Source organism: Hydra vulgaris, chromosome 04, assembly GCF_038396675.1.
Source record: "Hydra vulgaris chromosome 04, alternate assembly HydraT2T_AEP".
In the NCBI taxonomy this organism is placed as follows: Eukaryota; Metazoa; Cnidaria; class Hydrozoa; order Anthoathecata; family Hydridae; genus Hydra; species Hydra vulgaris.
Window position 1 is genome coordinate 8519148 of NC_088923.1, and position 26274 is coordinate 8545421.

Here is a 26274-nt window from a genome sequence, read left to right on the forward strand (position 1 = left end):
TTACTTGTAACAATAAATATTTGTATATTGTAATTTATAAATTATACCTATTATTTAATGTAATGATATTTTAATGCTATATTATGTATTGATTTAATTACTTTGAAGCTTTAAGTTTTACTTGTAGTGTAATGATATATACATTTAAGAAGATTTGAAATAAATTATATTTTTTAGTTTTTATGAATTTTTTAAAAATATATTAGAATAATTTAGTTGTTTAGTTTGCGTTGTTTTATTTCTTTCAAAACTTTAATATGACATCCTAAAAAAAAAAATAAAAAAAAAATGCAGTGGCAAAATTTTATTAAAGGCAGCAGAAATTGGGTAGAAATATAAAAAAGTTGTATATAAAGCAGGTAGAAAGCAAATTTAAAAAGTATGAAAATTTATGGTGTACTTATTACAGAATGGGAGGTTAATATTTAGTATAGCTTTTCAATAAAGGCAATGGTTTGCTTGTGGGATGTTGTATAAAGTGTTACATTGTGGAAGTCTTGAACATTTTCATAAATAAAATTCTTTAGGTATTATTCTTTTTTTTTTTTTTCATTTTTATTTTATATTATTATGCAAAAAAATATGACAAAGTTTAAAGGATTTTTGTTTTATTTAATTAATTAGTTTTTTATTTGTTTTACCAATATCAAACGAGACATTGCAATAGGGGATTAATAATGAGGGTCAAATCATTATATTCCAACCAATTTGAAGAAAACTTTGTAGGTCATCTTCTCTGATCATCCTGATTTTTAAATATTATTATGTGCATTGTATAGATAAGTTAAATTTGAAATTTCAGACTTCCAAGTACAACAGTTTAGAAATTATAGCCTTAGAAACATGACATAGTGGCCCCCCTCGATTCACAAATAGTCAAAATAGATTACTTTAGAGCTGTATAACTTTTTTCTCACTTTCAACAAGTGTCTCATTTTTTCTAGCAATATTTTCTGGATAATTCTCTCTTTAAAAAAGTGTTGTTTTTTTTTTAACTTGTATTAAATTAGAGAGAAATTATGACCTCAACTTTGTAAAAAATCCTAAAATTGCTAAAATATGCCAAAATGAAACTAACTGTAGCATTTTTCGATTCATCTACAAGTCTTTACCGATAAGTTTTCTGATTAGTTACTACTGTCTGCAATAAATGGGAAAAATATAGGCTGCTTGTTGCAGTTTAGAACTCAAATATATCTAAAAGCAAAATGTCCATTCTCCTAAAAAATCCAATTTTCAACCATTTTGAGATGCTTGTAAATTTTTCTAACACTTTGTTTTAATCTAAGATTAACAGCATATAGCTGCATAGCATATATATAGCAGCATATAACAGCAAAACCATTAGACCCAACTATCTGAAAATGCAAACATAATTAACTTGTCAAATTTACACCAAAAATGCCAGCATTTTTAAATAACCCTATTTTTCAATTATGAATGGTTGAAAAGTTATACAGCTCTAAAATAGTCTGTTTTGACTATTCGTAAATAAAGGGGGCTACTGTGTCATGTTTCTAAGGCTATAATTTCTGAACGATTGTACTTGGAAGTCTGAAACTTCAAATTTTAACCTATCTACATAATACACATAACAGTATGTAAAAATCAGGAAAATCAAAGATGGTGACCCATAGGCCATTGGTTAAAATATAATGATTTGACCTATAATCTTAAATTTTTAATGCAACTAAATTTTATTCAAATAAACAGAAATTATAAATCGCTTTTATGCCTGATGATTTAAATTAATTTCAATGAAAGTATAAAATTTAATAATTTATTTTTAACGTTTAATAAAATAAATAATTGTTGCATTAAAAAACACTTCCTAGAATGATAAAATTTACATTGTATATAAATTTATATCAAGTGGTTAAACTTAAGTTAACAATCTAAATGTCATTAAGTTATTTCAATTTGCACTAATTAGTCATTCTGTACTTTATTTTAGATGCCTAAAATACCCATTTTATGATTATTAATATAGTTTTAGATTTTATTGTATTTTACTTAATACCCAGATTTTTATAAAATAGCATTTTAATTCTTTTTTTTTAATTAGTTATTATAAATAGATTTAACATATCAATTTTTAAATGTGTATATGTATATATTAGGCAACCATGGTACAGTGTTTTAAGTTTTGGCTCAGAGTCAAGTGAGACTGTTAGGTCTTCTTGGAGCATCTTAATAACTAATTTAAAAAAAAAACTTGCATATTTAGATCAACACTGTACTTATACATAAATTTATCCTATCATTCAAAAAAAACTTTTTGATTGTATTTTTTTGAAAAGTAAGAACTTTGTCAAATCTTGTTAACGTTGTGATCTTCTTAACTTGTGACTTCCAAAGTAAATCTATTTTTCTTTATATTAATGACGTTATTGTGACCAATAGGACATTGTAATAAAAGAATTTTTAAAATCGAAATCGAAAGTTTGTCATATATATTTTTAAATGTACAAGTATTAATATAATATATATATATATATATATATATATATATATATATATATATATATATATATATATATATATATATATATATATATATATAAATTAGTAGGAAATCACTTATCAAATTTTTAAAAGAAAAAATTAGTTTCTTTTTAGATTATCTTGTAGCCAAAGCAAAACTTTTGTAAGATTATCTTGTAGCTAAAACAATAGTTTAGTGAGATTATCTAGTGAGATTATCTAGTAGAACAGCTAAAACAAAAGTTTTATGAGATTTATTTCATGGAAAATAGGATTGCTCATTGTAGTACCATTCAGAATTTAATAAGTTTAAAACAATGTATTATATGGTGAAGCAAGCAAGAGCTTGTTTCACAATAAATTCCACAAAATATTGCAAAGTTATTCATCATCTGTCACCTTAAATGCCAATTGCCAATCAAATTTTGACATCAAAAGACATGCATTTAGTTAAATGTAAGGAACATCATTTTTGTTATTGACTGTACATTTCTTTTTACATATATATATATATACGTATAAATACATATATATGCATGCAAATAAACACACTTAGACAAGTAAATATATTTGCATGCAAAAATTCCTATTCACACTCACATGTATACACAAAACGCATCCATGCATGTATTTTGTATAAATTTATATATAATACACATTAACATTTATACATGCATATAACTATGTGTATATGTGGAAGAAAAAAGAATAGATAAGATTTTAAAGATCGATTTTTTTAAAGCCTGATTGCACTGAAAGTTTTTATTCTAATCAGTGATTTAGATTCATCTATTTTTATTTATTGAATTATTTATGAATATTATTTACTTGATTCTTTAAGAACATAACTATGAAACATTTTAATCTGATATTATTTTAGAGTGTTTTGTGATGAATTTTTAAAGTTGAAATTATAAAAGCAATATTCTAAAACATGATAAGGGTGAGAGAGCCAATTTTTTTAGCTTAAATACATTACGTTTGAACTCATTCTATATTAACAAAAGCAAACAAAGCAGTCAAAACCTTTATAATTTCTGACATTGAGAAGTTTCAATGTGGGAAAAAACCTGAGAAAAAATTATCCAAAGTTGATTAAAAAATTATTTGTAACAATTAAAAAAATATGTATACAACATCCACTAAATATTATTTAACTCTTTTTTTTTTTTATTCTTTTATATTTTATAAAAATATCCTTTAACATTTTGTCTATAACATTGAAGCAGCATTTATAAAAATGTTTAGATCAATTTTTGCTCCAAAAATTCTTTAGTTTTTGAACTTCAAATTGCCCTTTTTAAACAAAAAAACCATTGTGCTTAAAAATTTAAATTCTTTATATTGTTCTTAGCATTACATATATAATTGAGCTTTATAGTATGTGTTGATGCCAAACAGAATTTGATGTTTTAAAATTATTTATTTACAGATGATCACTTTTAAAAACAGCTGAGCTAACAATAAAATTCAAGAAAAAACAAAAACAAAACAAATAATTTTAAAAACAAATAATGTAACAAAGAATGCTTTAGAATTAAAGAGTTAAACTATAATAAGCTTATGATAATGGATGAATTTTGACTGAATGCAATGAGATTTTTTTATGTAGGTAAAAGAAGCAAAGGGTATTATGTTTTTTAAATTTTAATAGTCAGAGTATTTTAAATTTATTGGTAGAATATTTGTTCATTTTTTAAAGTCTTAGTAATGTTTATCTTTTTTTATTAATTTAGTATAAATATGTCAATGAAACCATTTCTTTAACATTTGATAACCTATTTAAATTATACACTAAAACATATTTTAAAATAATCAAATAAATTTTATTATGCTTCTTTGTCAAAATACAAAAGGAGTTTTGTTTTAAAAAGAAAAATTAATCCTTTGCATATACTAGTAATGATTAATTAGCATTTAAGAAAAAAGATTAAACTAAAGTTAATTATATAAATGATGAAGCTTATTTTACTAATTGGTTAATAATTGGTTATTAATTGTTATGATGGTTATTGAATTTTACTTTTTTAATTTATTTTATTGGATTTGTTTATGGTTTCTTTGAGAGTTTTCTTTTTCTTTCTGTTTTAGTGAAGATGTTGAGTATAATTTTTTTTTTAATAATATATGTTTTAACAGAAGTTCAATAATAATAACAGTAAATCTTTTTTAATCCATTTAAAATGGATGTATATGAGAAGGACATATAAATAAGTTCTTTTGAATAAAGATTTATTTAATTACAGTATTGCATGTTATTTTGAAAATATAGTCTAGATAAACTTTAAAATAAACATCTAGTATGTTAGTTTTTTAATGAATTAAATGGTCAAATATTGCTATAAATTTGTCTTAAGACTCTAATAAAAAACTTTTTTTATCTTAATAAAATTATAAAAAGCTATCTAATATTTCAATGCAAAGTCCCAATTTTGTATCCAGTATATTAACTATTTTTAATAAACAATCTAACCAGAAATCTTGTAAGCAGTGAAATCTTGTAAGCAATTGAAAGCTTTTGCAAAACAGAAAAGAAAAATTTAAATAAAATATATGAAGTAAAAATTTTAAAATCCATCAATTTTATTGTAGTTTACAAAAAAATCTTTAAATTAAGTTTAAATTAATATGTAACTAAATTTTAAATATATATTACTGTTTACTGAATCCTGAGATCCCGAAACTACTTTTTTCGGTTCAGTTCATAATTAAAAACCTCATACTTATATTCATAGTAGTAAAAGTATAAACTTCACAGAGCTTTAAGTTGCATTTGCTAACTTCTTATTTCAAAAGAAAGTCAAAGTCACTTTAAATGTTTCTCTACCATTTAAATTTAAGAAATATACTGTAAATATGATAGAGATATAATATGATATCTGAATAATTTGCATTTATATTTAGATAATCCATATTATTTGAAATTTGAAAAGGAATGGGTGATTTAATAGATGAAGAAAAGTGGTTTTCTTTTGATGAAACATATCTACGAAAAAAGAAGTAAGAGTTTTCAATTTTTTTTTTACAGTTTCAAAAAGTTCATAAAATTGTTTATGTATATAAAAAAGGCTTTTCCCATTTTGAATGATAATTACAGTCATTAAAATCACGTCTGAACTTTTAAGTAAATAATCATATTGCATGGTTCCGATGATCTAAAGACCTCTAAAATTCTTGATAAAAAAAAATCTATACAATGAGTTCAAATTGATAGGATTTAGAGAATTGCTACATTTAGTCAGTGGTATGTTTTATAATATTAAAAGACAGGAGCAAAAATTAAAATCGTTAAATGACATTTTTGTATAATAATATTTTTAACGTTTATGTATAGGAGCCAATCATTTAAAAAGTTTCAAAGCCGCATAGCTGCATTAGTGACAATATTTACATAAGTATTCATAATGATATAGTGGAATTTTAATTGTTAATGTTTGTATTTTAATTCTTTCTGTAGCTAAAAGAATTTTAAAGCTTTTATTTAAATACAATTTTAATTTCATTGCTTGATTTTACAATTCTTTTATTGAATGATAATAGAATTGTGAAATGTAACGATTCTAATACCTTAACCCTTTCAAAATACAGTAAAATGATTGTAAGTGAAATGTTATCATCGATTTAAAAGGTATAAAATAAAAAATATTTATCAGAATTTCACAAATGAGACCTTGTTTTGTTGGTCAGTAAAACGGCCGCCAAACTATTTTTTTAAAGAAATTACTGAATATGCTATTGACACACAATGTAATGAGATATGGAAGAATTTTAAAATGAATTTTGGTGAAAGCGTAAGGAATCAGAATAAAGAAAGCATTAGGAATGAAAATAATTCTAACTACTCATCAGTATTTCAAATAAGTAATTTACTTTTTTTTTTCATCTTTTTTATTGTAAAAAATTAAGAGATTATTATAACGCAAGAATTGAATAATAAAAACCTATACAATATACTAAAGTGAATTTGAAAAATTTCTTTTATGAATATTTATTTTTATTTAAAATAATGTGTGAAATATTACAAACAATAGATTAAATAAATCTTATTTGATATTTTAAAAAATTGAAAATATTCTAAAGCTTTATTTTTCTTGTAGTTATTTTCTATTCACATTGTGTTTGTATAGTAATTTTCTATTTGCATTTTAATTTTCTATTGACATTACGTTTCCATTCTAGAAATTAACTGTAACAACTTCAAGCTGTTCATTCATTATGTTAGTGCTAAACAGAAACATGCATTCTAGATTAAAGCCAGTGGCGTAATGCTAATATTTTATATCAGTGTTTTGTTAATTGTAATTAAAGCAAAACAGAACTTTACTGTTAAATTAAACAAGTTTTATCTTAAACAAAAAATTCTTATCAAAAATATTTTATTAAAATAATAAAAATTCAATTAAACATCATTTTCTCCATCCCAAACACTTGAACAAGCGTGATTTTATACTCTCATTATAAGTTGAGTAATCATTGCTTATGATGCCAGAATTTAGATAGCGTTAAAGAATATTGAGATAATTGTAGGTACTATGTAATTATTTTAGATGATAATCCAAATGTCTGACATGGAAAACAATTAATATTCATATTAAGATATGTTTTTGAACTGATGGTTGAACTTGGGATATACAAAAAAGATTTCTCACAATGGTTGACTATGAAAAAAGGTGCTGGTATTGCAAACAAAATAGAAGAAATTTTGGTAAAATGTAATTTAGATTTATCATTTTGCTATGGTCAAAGATATGATAATGCAGCAAATATATCTGGAAAATACAATGGCGTGAAGGCTAAAATAATTGAGAAGTATCCTTAAATTATTTTCCCCTCATTCAGTGCTCATTCTTAAAGTTTATATCGAGTGCACGTTATGGAAACTGAGAAATAAAATCATTTTAAAGTAACAATTAAAAGCTATTCAATTTGTTCTTGCATTTTTTATATTGTTAATAAATCTGAAACAAAATTTATCAACTTATGAAATACTGAAGATGAAAGTACAATGCATTTTTAACAATTCTCTCTAGAAATTCAAAAGATAAAAAATTCTTGAAATGACTCTACTAGAAACCAAAATTAGTAGCTTCCTTATTGAAATTGACAACTGAATTTAAAATAACTTCAAGTTTTAATTTAAAATAACTTCAAGTCTGGAGAAAAAAATATTATGACAGTATTTCAGATAAACAGCCATTCCAAATCCCTGAAATTTAATTTAGAGTTGATTATTTTTGATGAAGGAATAATTTCATTGATTGTGATTCTTATGTATAAATTTATAAGAATCACAATCAAATTTATAAAAAAAAAGGATTCAAAATATACTTCCTCAAATATGTGGTTTTCTTGGAATTACTCTACCATTCCTATGTCAGTGTCAACAAATTAAAATTAATAAAGTTATTTACTTTCGACAACAGAACAGAACTGGCTTAATCATTTAATACTTCTTTCAATTGAATAACATAAATTATGAATATGTTATTGACAGCTTTGCTGAAATAAAAGCTAGGAAAGCATTTTTTTAACTTTCTCATTTAACTGATAATATAAAAGTTAATAAAACAAAGTACAGTTCACTTTTTTTAGCTATGTTTCTTTTTAGGGTGAAAGCAAAAGTTATCGATCTTTTTTGATAATAATGTTCCAAAAATCTTTTACCTTTGGTGATATTTAAATGTAAAGGGTCAATAAATTTAATTTTGCCCAGGCCTCATGTGAGCTAGGAGCAGGCCTGATAGAGAGATTTATGTTTTTACATAATGAATTAGTTAGCAAATGATATCTTTAATAAATATTGAGAAACTATCTAACAAATCTTTTATATTTTATATTTTGTAATATTTAAAGCTTTAGTTTACTTTATAATAAATAACATATAGATAGCATATAAGAATTTTTTTAAATTTTCATTAAAAAAGTTTGTTTTAAAAATATATAAAGTTATGTTTTTGTTTAAGTTGATGTCACATATAAGTCAAAGTACCATTTTCAAATCACTTTTTTTTGTCATAAATTGGAAGTAATAAAATTGAAAAAAATTTTAAAATATTTGTTGTATAAAAAATCTATAGTGATAAGAATTATGACTTGATTTTATTTTTACAATGTTTATATTGTAGTTAAAAGTTATTAAAACTTGGACATAACTGGGATAGGGTTGAAGTAAGGACCAAATTTAGCTGGAGCTGAGCTTAGCTAAAGATGTGACTTAGCTCAGTTGTAAGTTACTATGCATAATTTGTTCTATTTTAAAACAAATGTGTTTTCTATATTTATATTCTTTTTTTTATTAGATATGCATCCTCTTTGAATGGAGATGTAGTGTCACCTAATCATTCAATAGCTATGCCTTCTCCTAAATCCACATCAAATGAGGAACATCATGTTGAAATATCAGATTTAATAAGTAATAAACGACTACCTGTTATACGTCTTTTGGAAATAAATAAAAGAAAAGCTGAAGTAATTGATAGTATGCCTGGTAATTCAAATGAGACATATTGTTTTTTTTAATGTATGCTTGCTTGCTTCAGCCTCACTAAATATCTATAGAATCCCATTAGTGATGTATTGTGCATCCATTCCAAATTAACTTTAAATGAAAAAAAAAAAATATATATATTTTCAGCTTTAATAAATTATTTTTATGTTTACATAAAAAGAAATTTATTATAGCTAAATATATATATATATATATATATATATATATATATATATATATATATATATATATATATATATATATATATATATAGATAGATAGTACTGCCTGTTGGTTGTTGTATCTATATAATTTTTTACTATAATCAGGTTATTATTGACATTTTTTTCTCGCTTTAAATCAGCAGTAGATTATATACTATGTAAATTATATGAATATTATAGTGTATTAAACTTGTATTGTTTTAAACCAACTTTTTTGAAATGCTAACTTATTTATATATTAACTTAAATGCAGACATTTTTTTGTCAGTATGAAGTCACCAGTGACATTTTTTACTATCTTAAACCAACCGTAATTGATATATATATATATATATATATATATATATATATATATATATATATATATATATATATATATATATATATATATATATATATATATATATATATGTATATATATATATATGTATATATATATATACGTTTATAGGTCCTATTGAAAGAGAGCGTAGTAAGACTTTGCCAAAAAATTATTCAAGACATGTAAATATCAACCATAATTTAGTTACCTCTTCTGGAAGTTTATCACGAAAGGTTTTTTGTTTTTTTGTTCAGTTTGTTTGTGCGAAGATATTCTATTAAATATTTTTAATATATTATATTTGTTTATATATAACTTTTTCTATTGATATTGGTTTTGTTTATTTTTAGCTGTCAGCTATTACAATTTATTTTCTTTTTTTTGTTGGTAATTTGCCATTACCTTATTTATGTTTCATAGTGATGGTTTTTTTTTCTTTCGTTTTTATAGCTTATAGTCTTTTATAGTTTAAAGTGTACTTTTTAAGTCTAAACAGTGTAACTTTATTAGAAAGTATTTGTAAATCAGTGTACTTTTGAAGCTTTTGTACTTTGGTTGAGTGCAGTACTACCAAGGGCGTATATGATAAAGGTATTTAAATGTTCACAATTAAAAGGTATTTAAATGCTCACAATAAAGGTGTGTTAAGATTGTTCCTGTGGTGTCTTTTACCATTAAAGAATTAGTCAATCGTAGTTTGATAGATTTCAGGTTCTAGTTTATATACATAATTGTGTATACTCACAAAGTTAGACTCTGTTACAGAGGAGACATAAGATTTAAGGTCAGCTGCCTGTTCTAAGTAATCAAAAAAGGATGAATTTTTTGTCAAGACAGGAGTATATAGTTGTGCAGTCAGCAAGTAGAGCCACTTTTAATGTGCAATTGTTAGGAAGATCATTAATGTAGATAAGAAACAATACAGGACCAAAGATAGAATCCTGTGGTACCCTAGAAGTTATTAGAAATGAAGGAGAGTGTTAGCCACTGAGGATGACTTTATCTTTTGTAAGACTATAGCAGGTATGTTGTCTAGAGCACAAGCAGTAGATATGTTTAAGTGAGAAATAACTTTAGCAATTAAAAAGTGATTTGGATGTCTAACAATGATTCAACCTGTTTCTCTGGAATGGCAGGAAACTCTATGCAGTTGTCTTAGTTCTGCTAAGTAACCCAAAGTTGTAACTTCTTATGTGGCCTTGACAATCCACCCCAAAAGCACTAACAGAGACAACATCCATACACTATATTGCACTGTTAATACTCTATTTTACAATATTTTAACGCTGTTGATAAAATAAGCCTCTCTGAGAACTACCACAGAGTTTGGGAAATCATTAAACTGAGTTGTAGAGCTGTACCCTCATTAGGAAATAAGAGGAAGGGATACGAAGCAACAGATTTTCCTGCTTACCCCAATTACCTTTAGAAATACTTTTAAATAAGATTACCCTTAAAAAGCAGCATGACAATTGACAAAGATTTAGTGTTTTTAATGAAATATTTGCAAAACCTAAATTCAAATATGTCATAAATGATGTGGCTTCAAATATCTATCAAAGTCAGCAACGATTCACATTTAATGAGAAAAGTTTATTACACATTTGACTTACATTAAACGGAAATATTGGATATCAATTTCGAATCATTTGGTAAAGAAAATAACAAAAAAGCTAATTGTATGACGACAGATGAACAATTCATAACAAATGTAGTTTTGTTCCAATTCAAGAAGTTTTGATCCATGTTCAATATTTTAAAAGGATTTTAAGCTATTTAAAGCAAGTGGAGTTATCAAATTTAAATATGATTGGCGCTGCTCTAAAAACAATTAAACTTTTGTCAACATTCAGCCAAAGAATACTTGCTATTGCTGTAAACTTTTTGTTTTTAAATTTGGCTTTGAAGCCAAATGAGTATCAAAATATTAAATATTTTTTTCAAATTTTAAGTTTCGGAAAATTAATAAATTATTTATTTAGTTAAGTTAGAAATATTGAGTTGAACATATTGCTGTAATTTTTTGAGATCTGTAAAATGTTTGTTTATTAAGCAAGAAGTAATATAAAAGATTTCAATAAAAACACACTTTATTTAAAAGATTTTCAAAAAAAAACTATGCTCTTCAGGTGCCCCAAAGGGATAAAAAGGGACTAAAATGACCTTAGAATTTTTTTTTTAGAGTTTTAGAATTTCTTTAATTACTTTTTTTAACTATTAGTTAATTGTTAGTTGTGAAAAAAACTTAAACTAAACTATGGTCAAGACCATAATTTTTTTGGGGAATTCAATTATTTTAAACAAAGACAATAATTTAAACTAAATTAATATTAAGTTGTGATATAATTTTTTAATTTTATTTTCAAAATAAAAAAAAAATTTAATAAATCTTAAAAAAATGGTTTTCAGGTTTCCCATAATAGCATCAAGAGCATAAAGCGTTTTTTATTGCTATTACATTTAAAGAATCCAAGTTTTATTTTTTCAATGTACCATAATGGAGTGTTTATGTCTGAGTAATTATTTAAAAAAATACTTGGCAAAATTTTATAACTTTTCATAAAAAACATTATTTTTATAACTAAAAATCATCAATTGAATATAGTAGGGTAAAGTCAGATTCAGTGCAATAAAAAGTACACAACAAAAGTACACAATAAAAGAAAATAAATTGACATAAAATGTCAGTTGACCTTTGTCAAACCACTTCTAAGTCATTGAGCACCATACTCACTGCAATATGAATATGTATCAGTGTCAAGATCATCGTAACCCGTCTTTAATTGAAGGTAACCAGCAATACTAAAGCCATTTTAACAGCTTCTGTAAAACTAGGTTCTAAATTGTTCAAAGAATTAAATATTTCATTTACTTTTTGCATCAATTGCTACCGACAGTTTATGCAGCCTATGACCAACATCAAGTTCATGAAAGTCTAAATCATATTGTAAACATAGTTTTGAGCATGCAACTTTTTTCAAGGCTGAAATAAAAAATGCAGCACCGGTATCTTGAGTTTCAAGAGTTTTATTTTTTTTGTTTCCTTTATGGTAATTCATAACTTCACACATTTGTTGTTGCAGACAAATGTTATCTGGTGACTCAATGACAGAACATAATGAGCCTCCTTTTATCATTACCAAGTTTGTGAAAAATGACTGAATAAAATTAAAAGATCCAACAAAAAGTAAAACGAGAGATATTAACAACCTTATTGACTATATTGCTCTTCGCCATACGATTGATAAAAAAACATAAAAGTTCCTACATCCAAAAACACCCCTTCGTTTGTTTATTATAACATATTTATTATACACAACAAAAAGTCAACCATCGTTTTTCTACAACAGTTTTGAAGAGAGAGAAAAACTTAACATGAACTATTATTGTTACATAGAATTGCAATACAGCTTCCATTTGCATTTGAAATTGTTCCAAGTATAGAATTAACAACTTTATTCTGAAAATCTGAATCATGGCAACATATGATACTGCATACATACTAAAATAGTAGTTTTTTTTTGTTCCCAGTCCACCAAAAAGATATTTCATCAAACAGCTAATATTGTTTTTACTAATTTGTCTGCTTGATTGAGCAGGTTTCCCAATCTTAAAAGTTAACAAAGCTTTCGCATACACTTTATATACTGTTAAAACACGCTGTCATTGGCAATATGTAATATTGCTAAGTACACATAAAACAAACTCATCATTGATCAATTTAGGTGCTTTAGATGCTGGTAGTCGTTTCTGAGTCTTTATAAAGTGCTTTTGAAACAGCAAAATCTTCAAAAGCACAAACAACACTGTCTGAAGAATACAATGTATCACCAATACTTGAGATTAACATAAAAGATAAACTTTCTATAAGAACTTGTTTTTTTCTCGATAATTCAACATTAGTCAAATATTTTATAGCTTCAACCAAATTCAAACTGAATAAAATTAATAACATGTTTTTTGGCACATCTTGTTGCATAACATAAGCATCCGCAGTAATATGTCTCATTTCAAATTAAAAAGAAAATTCAGTATAAACCTAATAAACAAAAAATTAAAAGGAAAAACCAATAAAAAATTTTTTTTAAACAATTTTAAAGATAATAACTTTAATTAAATTAATATTACTTTGTTAGAAAAAAATAAAAATAGCAAATAAAAACCACAATAAAATTCAGTTGATTGAAAACTAGTTTTTCATCGCATTTATATATTTATTATATAACTATTAATTTTATTAAATCTTTTTTTTTTTTTCTTTTTTTTTTGGGCAAATACGAACCACATCATAATAATACAAATTTTCCTAGGTAAATGTTTCAAGTAAATCATCTTTTACATTTTTTGCACTGGAAGTTGCTGAAGCTGTAATCCTTGAATTTAGTGGTTTAGTTTGTACAAGGTTGGACTTAACACAATGAAATAAAGATGGAAAAAATGAGGGTTGTTCCTTACCATAAAATTTTTTTTTTTTTAAATTTAAAGGCTGTTTAGAACAAACAACAGTATATTTGCTATCAGGAATGTTACTTTTTGGAATAGCATTTAGTCACTTCTGCGTTTTTCTGGATCTTATGAAGCTGCTATTTGTAGTTGTAATCTTTTCTTTTTTCTTTTCCACAAGAACAATTATTGGGAGAATGAGACTCCTTTATTATTGCGAAGCGAAGGTTTATTGGCCTTAAGGTCAATTAGTCTAAGGCTCCTCTTTAACTCTAAATCAGTCTTCTTAGTGCTATTAGCTAACTCTTTGAATATTTGATTAACAAACATCATTTATCTCATCTTGATAATGAGATAACATCATTTATCTCATCTTTAGTCTAACAACTTACTCTTTGATTATTTTGATTATGGATTTCAAACCTGATGTTTTATTGATTGATTTGTTAATCTGATTATGACTGCGATCTGACTTGTTAACTGTTAAAATAGAAAAAATTTATCATGCATTAGATTGAAAGGTGTTTGCTCTTGACTTTTTACAAAGACTTTTTATAAAAAGTTAAGAGCAAAAAACTTTTTACTCTTGTAAAAAGTTTTATAAAGTCTGGCATGAACTTGAAGCTGGAAAAAAATTTAAAATTATTGAATCATTTCTTTCTAGCTGCAGTATTAAAGTTATCCTTGATGGAGAACACTCTTCTTCATTTTCAGTATTTTTCAGTGTGCCACAAGATTCCATCTTTGTTTTCTGTATTGTTCCTGTTAATGATATTCTTGATAATTTTACTTTTAGTTACATATGACTTATTTCTCAATTAAATTTAAAGTGGTCAAGAAGTTAAATATGGTTCCAACCTTAACTATCAAAAAATGTGGGTTAGAACGTTTTTGCAGAAAACACCATCCATTTATATGTATGTATAAATAAAACAACAAGCACAAATCAGATATATGTTGCTTTACCCAAAATTTGACAAAAGTGTTGTTTTTTTTTATACTAATTTTTTTTTATAATAACATGAAATATTAACTATTTATAGCAATTTATCCATATTCAATTTTTTATAACCAATTGAGTTAATGTTTTTTAGAAATGGGAAGCAATGCTTCAGGAGAATATATTGTATGTTGCTGTGTTGTATGTTGATGTGTTGCATGTTGCTGTGTTGTGTGTTTTTGTATTGTATGTTGCTGTGTTGTATGTTGTTGTGTTAGAAAATAAAAATACTTTTATGATTTTGATTTTTATAAATATTACAAAATTATTATAAAGGGACCGCCAAACAAAGCACCTGACTGGTATAAACAGATGTACAAAGAAATTAACACTAGTATTGAAGGTAAATAGTTATAAGTTTTATATAGTTATAAGTTTTATATAAATTATTATATATAAATAGTTTCAAGTTATATTTTTTATTAAGTATAAATTAATTCAAAGTATAATATTTTTCATATTATATATATATATATATATATATATATATATATATATATATATATATATATATATATATATATATATATATATATATATATATATATATATATATATATATATATATATATATATATATATATAGGATGTAAGCCTGTCTGATAGCATTGCGTATAGCGCGGAATTCCTATTGTTTTAAAACTCCAAAAGGTTCAAATGATTACAGTAAAAAAAATACCCTTTATTAGGCTCAGGTTTAAGGTGTTACGCTAGACACGTAGAAAACGCAATTAGTACACATAACAAAGAAATAAATTGAGTTAATTGATTTTTTTTTTTTTTTCTGTGAGAAAAAGCATAGTCATTAGCAAGATCTTTTGAATGAATGATCATTCAGTCAAAAGTAAAAAAAAAACTTTATTTTTTAATTAACATAAGTTATTCTCAAGTTTAGATATTTCAATATATTTAATTATTATTTTTATTTATTTAATAAGTAAAAAAAATACATTTATAATATATTTAATAGATTATTTTATTTATTTGTTCTTTTATTCAAAAACTCTTTATTTATTTATATTTTATTTTTTTCTGGTTATCTTTAGTTAGGAAAGTTGCGTAAGTTACAAGTTGAAATTTACGTAAATTTTGTATTTGTAAATTTAAAAAAAAAATTAATTTTTGTATATTTTTTTAAATTTAAATAGCTATTATATTAGATATTGAAATGCGTCAATTAAATTAACGCATTTCTTTTTGTTGCTTTTTTATTCACCATACCTAAATTCCAAATCACATAAATGCTGTATAAAATATTTTCCTGGCTAACACTCTGATATGCATAATATATAAATTAATGGTTACATACAATATAATATTTGAATACAAAACACACCCAAAACATTCTTTGTGATGCAATACAATATACATTTTAAATACAAAACAATTGTTAATATTAATTTTAACACAAATAAAAATTTTAGTTTTTTATGATATATAAATTTTTATTTTTGCTATATTAGTTGTTCATTTTTAATTTTAAGATGTATATTCATTTTGTTTATAAATTTGTTTTATAATTTATAAGGTGAATCACATTTATATAAATTGCTTAAATTTGATGCCAAAAGTGCGTCTTCTGTTGGGGCTCACAGTCCTCGAAGTATTTCTCCAGAAGATATGTCTCCAACAGTTGAAGATGCTCCAAGAAGGTTAGGCAGCGGCAGGTATTCTTTTTTTTTATTTTTTATTATCAATAAAATATGCTTATCTTAAACATAAAAAACCATCGCAGTAAAATTTTTTTAATAATGTTAATGAATGAGATTTTACACAATATAGATATTTATTTATGTTTTAAATAAATTTTTTAAAATAACTTCTTATAAATATAAATTCTCAAACTGTAATATTTTTGTTTGAAAACAAATTGATTTTGATAAGGAAAAGTTTCTTCATAGAATAAATAATCAACGTCGCAAGTCTTTACCAAATATTCATGCAGCCAACTTTATTGCATCTGAAGCTGAGCAAAAAGGTTGAAGCATAATTAGTTTTTTTATAAGTAATTTATTATTTAATTTTAACACCTGATCACATAAATTATAAAACCTGACCACACAAATTATATAAGTGATTACATATTAATCTAATTAAATTATATATTTTTATTCTAATTCACTCCTAATTGCAAGCAACTTGTTAAGTTGCGAGTTACAAGCAAAAGTTATAGGTTGTAAAAAAGGTTGAAATGCGGGGAAAAAAACAAGTTGAATAAATATTTTTAGAACATGCAGGGACAGTTACAGTAAATGAATGAGACTTAGCTGAATGATAAGTCAAATGAGAATGAGTTTTAGTTGATGGAACTAGAGATGGTAAGTCCTTTGAGCAGTGACCATAATAGTATTTGTAGAAAAAATAAAGAGATGCAACTTTACAACGATGGGAAAGAGGCTTAAGCTTAGCAGATAGAGCAGGTAACAACATACATTTACAATATGTTTTTGGACCTTGTCTAAAAGAGAAAAAGCATTATTAGAAGAACCACCCTAAATATGACAACAGTATTCCATACAGGGGCGAAAGAAAAGATTTCTAGAAGTAGAGATTGAAATCAGGAGTAAAAAAATGGTGAGAAGCCATTTTCTTACTCCTGAGAATAAATAACAATAATATAATAAAGAAAAGCAACCATAGCGGATTCTAATTTAGCAATTGATTTTATATATGGTTTTCATGAAAGGTCAGTAGTAAACGATTATCCAAGAAGACATAAAGAAGAGGACTCAATAAGAAGTTTGCCATTCTTTATTATAGGAATATCGACTGTATTTCAAAATTTACAAGCCACTGTGAGCCCCAATCTGTTACAGAAATAAGATCATATTTAAGATTGGCTGCCTGCTCTAAATGATCAAATCAAGCCTTTTTTTGAAGACAGGAGTATAAATTGAGTATAAAGTCATCAGCAAAAAGAGCCACTGTAGATGTAAGGTTGTCTGGAAGATCATTAATGTAGATAAAAAAACAAAACAGGACCAAGGATAGAACCATTAGGTGCCTCAAAAGTTACTGGAAATAAAAAAAGAGTTTTAACCTTCAAAGACTTTAATGAAGCGGTTAGAAAGAAACGATTTGATAATCTCAAAGACTTTCTCAGGTACACCATGTAAAGCAAGCTTCTGGAAAAGACCAGCATGCCAAACTTTGTCCAAAGCCTTAGGAATGTCAAGAGCAATAGCCTTAGCCTCTCCACCTCCATCTAATGCACAATAATATCTTACAATCACAGCAGCAAGTCAGCCATAGAGCAAGAGGATCAAAAACCGTATTGATTGTCTGACAGTATGCTATTTGAGAAATTTGTTGATCAAAGACTCAAAGACCTTTCTTATAACGGAAAGAAAACTGATCGGACGATAATTAGAGGAGTCAGAATGTTCACAGGAGTTTTTGAAAATATGAGCAACAGATGGCATTTTCCAGCAAGCAGGAAAACAAGACTCACTCAAACACTTATTAAAGTTTAGAGAGAATTGAAGTGAGTCCTGGAGAACAATTTTGTAAGACTGTGACAGGAATGATGTCTGGACCATAAGCCGTAGAAGAGTTTAATTGAGATATGACTTTAGCAACGAAAGCTGGAGTGATTTGAATATCTAATAATGGGTTAATCTGAGAAATTTTAGGCTTTAGTGCCAGCAGGGTCAGTGGCGTTAGAGCCAAGCCATTTAGTGTGATGAGCATTAAAGTCACCAATAATAACAATATTGGCAAAGGGGTAAAGAAAGTGGGCATGGTCAGTTTAGAAATTACATTTAAAGAGTGCAGTCTTGGGAAGAAGGAGAATGATAAAGAACAAAGAGAAAGGTGATAGAGTGATGAAGTGCTAAGCGGAAGCACATAAAAAAATGGTCAAAGGATTTGAACCTGGTTTCACAACAAATAGGTGAATTGATACGTATGTATACCCCCAAGTCAAGCACGTGACTATTGAAGTCTTTACGAATTAGAATAGAACGCATCAACACTGAAATGTGAAGAAGGAATAGCGAAATTTAAACTAATCTCACTAAGAGCAAGCAAGTCTGGTGAATTTTGAAAAAGGATTATAAGATTCAACTTATGCAAGGTTGCTTCGCAGACCATGAATATTTGTAAAAGATATATTAAAATAGTTAGGTGGTGGCGACAGTTTTTTATCCCTAAAATTTTGGTTTACTATTGACATGATTTAAGTTTAATGAGAGCATGACTCATTCATAGATAGAGCAAACCCTCCTATGCTATGAGCTATACAGTATTGCATATAATATACAATGAGTATGCAGATTTAACTTATAACTTTATGGACACAATAGTTGGTCTAATTAAATTTAAAATAGTACATTATTAATTGCTGAAATTTTCATTATCAAAAATAATCTAATAGTAATCTAAACTAATAATCTATATAATACTAATAATACAAAATGATAATCAAAAGTGGTTTAAAAGAAAAGTCAAAGCAAATTGAAGTTTAAAAAAAAAATCTTGATAATCCTGAAACTTCACTAGTCAAATTGAAAATTGAAATTGTTTAACTCCCTTGTGATAAAAAAATACAAGAAAGGGTTGAGCATCAATTGCACAGCATTTGCAAACCATGTGCTCCACAAATTAGAAGCCATAAAATTTTTGCATTTCAGAGTAATTTAAATATTTTTTTAATCTAGTTATTTGGTGCCATAATAAACATATATATTTTGTTGCATATCAAATAAAAGTATTTTTTTAATATGCAACAAAATCTATTCAACCAATTTAATAAAGTTTCAACCTTTAAAGTGATTAGGTTTTAAAGCTCTATAGATAAAAATAATAGTGTTGATGTTGGTGTTGATAAATAAAACTAATGATGGTGATCGTTTATTTTGACTTCTATTGAAAACATCATGAATTTCTTTTAGTTTTTTTAAATAAAATTGGTATGACAGTAAATATAAATAGATATAACAATATGTAAAACAATATAAAAAATTTTAATAGTAATAGAATAAAATTTATTTTTGGTGTAAATGTTCTTTAAAAAAAAAAAAATCTTTTTTTTAGGTATGACAATTGAAAACTCATTTAAAGAAACAACAAAACAGGTTTTTTACTTAAGTTGTATTTTCTTTGTTTATAAATATACATATTCTATATTATAGACTTTATAGAGTTTGGCTTTGGACAACAATCTTTTCATTCATTCTTTTTCATTCTTTGTTTTTCTGAAAAATTAAAGCTCAGAAAAAGAAGAAAAAAATAAAGAATAATGAACGAAAAGATTGTTCTCTCCCACATCTAATTGACATCTCAGAAAAAAGTCTTCTGCAAATTGCTCCTGCATTTTTATAAATTAAAATAGTTTGAAAAATTTCCATATGTATGAAAACCAAATAGAAAAAATTTTATGATTGCAAAAATCGTAATAAGTTATGTATTATGCATTTTTTATTCATAGCGCATTTTTTATTCAAAACAAGGCCTACATCTGCTGAGTTTGAGCAGCCAAGTCAAATCTTCACATAAATCAGAAATGCAACTTGCTTGCTTGTAGCAGAGTTATATGAGGAATATTGTAAGTGGCTTTTGAACAGAAACATTTTTCACTGTAAAGAAGTCCATCAAAAAAACTCTGTGGAAGATATTTATCTTCCCTAAAGCAAGTTGATGCCTCATTGTTGTGTAATTTAATTTATATTGGTGACATAATAATATTATTTGGTGACATGATAATATTATATTGGTGACATAATAATATTATATTGGTGACATGATAATATTATATTGGTGACATAATAGTATTATATTGGTGACATAATAATATTGTAATAAAAATAAGATATATTAAATATTGGAAATAAAGTCTGGTATGATAATGACCATATGGAATTTTCAGCAGATTCAGTTGATGTCTACTTCAATTTTGCCACAGCTTACATTTCAATTTGTGGCACATTTTCTGGATTTATGTTTTTTGGAGCTAAATTGACGCTATTTTGTTGATACCAGTTGAATACACTTCTTAAGAAATAACAAAATGCAAAATCATGCTAGAAAACTTCTGGTCTAACCTTGCATATCTTCATATTCTCATGCTTTTGGATCATCGTGTTTTCATAATAAGAATACTCTAGATTTGCCTTGATCCTGATGATCAATTTACAAATATGTTTACTTTGTTTTAAATCAACTTTTTTGAAACTACCGCTTTTATTTGAATAAGGAATATTCTTTATGCAATTACCTGCCCTAACCAAACTTTTTTTTTCTCATAAAAATATTTTTTAACAATTTATTACCTGATTAAAAAGTTAAAAGTAATTTTTATCAACAATTTAATTTTTTTTTCAGAATGTGATTTATCCTGATGATTTTAATAAAGAAGAAATAAAACAACTTAAAAACAAAGAAAAAATACAAGAACAAGAAATACTACAAGAAAAGCATGAAAAAGAATGTCTTCAAGAAAAAGAGAGACTGCACAACCAAAAAAACCTAGACAGGTTATTGACTCAAGCTGAAGAAAAAAATCAAAAAGAGTTGGAATTAGAAATTCAACGAATAAAACAAGAGCGTATTAAGTTAGAATATGAAAGATTAATGGAAGAAGAAAAAAAACAACTTGCAGAGGAAGAAAGACTGAAGTTGCCATCTCAGTTTGCACAAGCTAAATTTTCATTTAATCCAGAGGGACCAGGGTATAACAAATTTCATTTCATTTTAGACGGGATTTGTTTAAGTAAAATTATGACAGATTAGATAATATTATATCTAAAATAGTCTCAGTATATATATATATATATATATATATATATATATATATATATATATATATATATATATATATATATATATATATATGTATATATATATATATATATATATATATATATATATATATATATATATATATATATATATATATATATATATATTAAGGTGTATAAAATCTGCGGATATATTTTTTTTAAATAACTAAATAAAAATAATTTATTTTTTTAAATCAGAGAGCTCATGTTTAAAAAAACTGATATCATTCGTCTATTGCGTCGAATTGATGAAAACTGGTTAGAAGGAGAGTTGAATGGTTGTGTGGGAATATTTCCTGTTTCCTATATTGAGGTTAGTTTGAATTAATGGTCAATAGTGTATTTTTTTGAGGTTTATGATCAATACATACTTAAGAACTTATCTTACTGTAGTTTTTTATTAAAAAAATATTTTTTAACATTTAATTTTAGTTTTTATTGCCTGGTACTTTGAATGTCAAAGAAGTAAAGGATTCTTCGAAAGATTTTCTGCTAATGAAAAATAAAAATGGTACTCTACCTGAAAAAAATGCAAATAATGCCTCATCAGGTAAAGAAATAAAGACCAAAAAGCAACCTACAACAAAACTTTTAGTTAAAGAAGACACTTTTATTCCCTTATCAACTTCAAATGAAGAAGAATCAGCTATTGATTGTGTTGAAGATTTTACTGAAACTGAACATGAACTTCCATTAATAAAAGTGAGTTTTTTGTTGAACTTTATATAAAACAAATTTAGACAAAAGATTCACCATCTCATTACAAATTGGGGCAAATCATATGTTTTTGGGCATATTGGCTATTTATTTCTTTATTAAAGGGGTGCTCAAGTGCAGAGACAAGTTGTGTTCATTTTAAATAAACCTAAGAAAATAAGTTTAGATTTTTATTGAAGTTTTTTTAAAAAAAAAAAAGTTTTTCTAACCTAACATATAAAAAAAAGGGAAAAAACTAAAACATTAAAAATATAAGTTTAACATCAATATTTATTTTTATTGATGTCAAAGAGAAATGCTTTAATCAGACCAGATTGATTTTGAAAGAAAAAATCAACCTGCCTTAACTTTTCTTTACAAAAAACAATATAGCTTTAAAAATGAAAATTTTTTTTGTTAATATCTCTATAAATAGCTTGCTTTGGTAAGTTTAATCAAATCTAAACTTATTTTATAAGGTTTATTTAAAATTTGAACACAACTTGTCTCAGCTTGGATCCCTTTAAAATAATATTTATAGGCTTTCAGTTATACAAAATGTTATCAATAAGTGTCCTGTTTAAAATTTATTAATCAAAACCGCAGTCAATCCGGTAACATTAAATTTGTGGTTAACATTGAATGAATCTCTGTAAATCATTTAAACAAAAATTTTATTCAGTAAATTCTTCTCGTTACTGCAACAATTGATAATATGATAAATGATGTTTTTGTCGTTTTTTATATTTTTGGTTAGAATTTTAATCGTAGATAGATAATGGCAAAAATAATAAAAAATATAAAAATCAGTTAAATTATTACATTAAAAGCTTCAAAAAAAATGTAACTTATGTTTGTTAAAAAGTTTAATTTCTAAAGTATTCTAAATGTTTGATTCGTTTTTAAACTTAAAGTTTGGCTTCTGCAATAAAAAGAGTTTATTATTTTATTATATTGTGGTATATTATCTTATTTTGATAAAGTTAAATTCTGAATACTACTAAGTACTCTAATACACACTAAGTCTTTCTCTGTTCTTCTGAATACTAAGTCTTTCAGATAAAGTCTTAAATAACATTCTAGATGGAAAAGGATAATTACAAGATACAAAAACATTTTTAAATAATTATAAATTCACAATAGCATAATGAGGGCCAAATTTTTTATAATTTACTTGACAAATTTCAAATTCAAAACTATATTGTTTATTATTTTAAAAGTAAATTTATTGTTTTATTATTTTTATTATTCTTAAAAAGTATTCTTAAGAAGTAACAATATTTGTAAATATTGATTTTTTTAAAATAAAAAAGTCATAAAGGCTAGATAACTAGTGTTGTCTTTTACATCCTCTGTCCTCCTCTGTTCTACTTGGTCTTGTCATTTCTGAAACGAAAGAAATATATAAATAATTATTATAAAGATGATGGAGTATAAACTTTAAAAATGTATTATAAATGATCTTTAAAAGGGTTTAAATTTTGATATGTATAAACAAAAAATAATTTTTATTACAGAAGTTGTTTTTTTCTTTTTTTTTCTTTTTCTTCCTTTTTCATTGTGTTCACATTGTAGGTTAGAATCAATTTGTTTCCTCATTCTGTCATTTACAACTATATCAATCAAAAGGAGGTAACCTTCATCAAACAATTTTTGATGAAGCTTATCTCCCTTTAAGAAATCTTTATTCCAATTATATATTGATATTTAATTATGGATCTTTTGTTCACATTGTTGCTTTAGAAACTTATTTCAGAGCATCAAGTATCTCAATTAAGTAAATGGCAAAAAACATTTTAAAAATTTTGATTTTTGAAGATTGATATTCTTTAAGTGCTTAACTTAGCAATGAATTAACAACTTTTTTATGCATTGCTAGTAATTTCTGCTTGCTTACTTTTACAATGTCTAATCTATACAAACACACACATACATACACACATACATACATACATACATACATACATACATACATACATACATACATACATACATACATACATACATACATACATACATAAAGCCTTCTCAGGAGATGTGTGCGGTTGCACGCTTTATATAACCACGCATATATTATTTTGTTTCAACAACTTGGCCACAGCTCTTTGCATGTTTTAAGTTAGCGCATTAAAAAAATACTCTGAATACACAAATGTAAACTAAAACTAAATTACAAATAGACAAACTATAAACTAAAACAAGAAATAAAAACTAAAAAAAAAAAATTACAAAAAACTAAAAAAAAAATCTTAACAAATGATAAAATGAATAAAAAATAAACTAGAAATAATAACAGCATAAAATTAATATACGTTTTTATTTTAATTTAAAAGTGTTGAAGAGTAAAACAAAGTTTAAAAGTTTTTTCGAAACTTCGAAACTTAATTATTTAAAAATTTGAAACTTTCTGATGTCTACAAAACAAATAAAACATAAAATAAAAAAATGTATTTTTATGCTTTTGTTTTCTCTAGTATATCCTTTATTTGTTTAATTTTATCTGTTAGTTGAATTTGAACCCTTATCCAACGCCGACACACAATTCGCACCTCATAAATGTGACAATTAGTCAACCTCAACGTGGTGGTATTAGTTTAGCTTCAAACTACTAATTGAAACTTAAATTATTACCTTTAAACTAATAATTAAAACGCTTAAAGTAATTAAGTTGAAACTATTAATTGAGATGGTTCTAAATTAAAAAGTATATTATTTTTATGCTTTTTTTTCTCTAGTATATCCTTTATTTGTTTTATCATTCATTGTTTCTTTAAAATATTTGAAACTTTTTTTTTTTTTTCAATTTATGGTTTTTTAAATGAGTTGGCTTTTTCAGCACATTTTTTAAAGTACGTAAGTTATCAATATATGCTAAAAACAGTAGCCAAGTTGTCAAAAATTAATATTGTATGCGTGGTCATATAAGATGTGTTACATCATGCATCTTCTCAGTCTTGATACATACATGCATCTTTTAAGTCTTGATACATACATGCATACATAATACATACATAATACATACATCCATACATACATACATACATACATACATACATACATACATACATACATACATACATACATACATACATACATACATACATATATGTAGTAATTTATAATTGTATATGTACTCTCATTTTTCAGCAAAAAAATAATACAGTGGATTTGACAATAAATACAAAACATAATCGATATCCATATTGCATTGTTTGGACACCAATACCAGTGTTAACATGGTTTTTTCCCTTTATTGGCCACATGGGTATTGCTTATTCTTCTGGTGTAATTAGAGATTTTTCAGCTTCAAATTATGTTTCAGAAGATGAGTTTGGCTTCGGAAATCCAACAAAATATTTACAGTTTAATCCATCAAAAGTAACTAAGGACAATTGGGATGATGCAGTTATGTCTGCATCAGAAGAATACACACATCGTAGGCATAATCTATACCATGATAATTGTCATTCTCATGTTGCTATGTCACTAAATTTGATGGGATATAATGGAAAAACATCATGGAATAATGTCAATCTTGCTTTACAAATGTTCGCTTACGGAAAACATATTTCTGCTTTTGGTTTTATAAAATCTTGGTTGCCATTTTTAATTATACTCGTGATAATAATGGCGATTATTATAACAACTTCCGCTTTATTATGAATGTGCAACTTTTACTAAAAACACATTTGATGATTTACATTTATTAGTTTTTTGAGCTTTATTCAGCTCCTACATAACTTGTAGATATTTTTAAATATACAATTTTTTATGCTTTTTTTTTTTTTGAATGGAAATATTTTAATGCTTTTTTTTAATTAAAAATATAAAAAATTTGA

General features: G+C 25.2%; 1 protein-coding gene across 3 annotated transcripts; it reads left to right on the forward strand.

Annotated features, from left to right (window-relative positions):
- On the forward strand, positions 1-26274 carry LOC100206117 (uncharacterized). Of its 3 annotated transcripts, none has more exons than XM_065795369.1 (12): positions 1-527; positions 5389-5484; positions 8784-8971; positions 9647-9750; positions 15237-15303; positions 16489-16627; positions 16862-16938; positions 19995-20035; positions 21282-21628; positions 21938-22052; positions 22172-22441; positions 25583-26274. In XM_065795369.1, the coding sequence occupies exons 2-12, from the start codon at positions 5420-5422 to the stop codon at positions 26096-26098; spliced, it is 1929 nt and encodes a 642-aa protein (XP_065651441.1). In that variant the 5' UTR covers positions 1-527; positions 5389-5419; the 3' UTR covers positions 26099-26274. The 3 variants fall into 3 exon arrangements, with proteins under 3 accessions (XP_065651441.1, XP_065651443.1, XP_065651442.1); XM_065795371.1 differs by lacking the exon at positions 1-527 and adding an exon at positions 3894-4092; XM_065795370.1 differs by lacking the exon at positions 1-527 and adding an exon at positions 4001-4112.

What these genes read in the sequence shown, in the direction of transcription:
- LOC100206117 (XM_065795369.1), top strand. Translation starts at nt 5,420, where the DNA reads ATGGGTGATTTAATAGATGAAGAAAAGTGGTTTTCTTTTGATGAAACA. An exon ending in AATTAACACTAGTATTGAAG is followed by an intron (nt 15,304 to 16,488) that starts GTAAATAGTTAT and finishes ATAATTTATAAG; the next exon opens with GTGAATCACATTTATATAAA. An exon ending in ATGAACTTCCATTAATAAAA is followed by an intron (nt 22,442 to 25,582) that starts GTGAGTTTTTTG and finishes CTCATTTTTCAG; the next exon opens with CAAAAAAATAATACAGTGGA.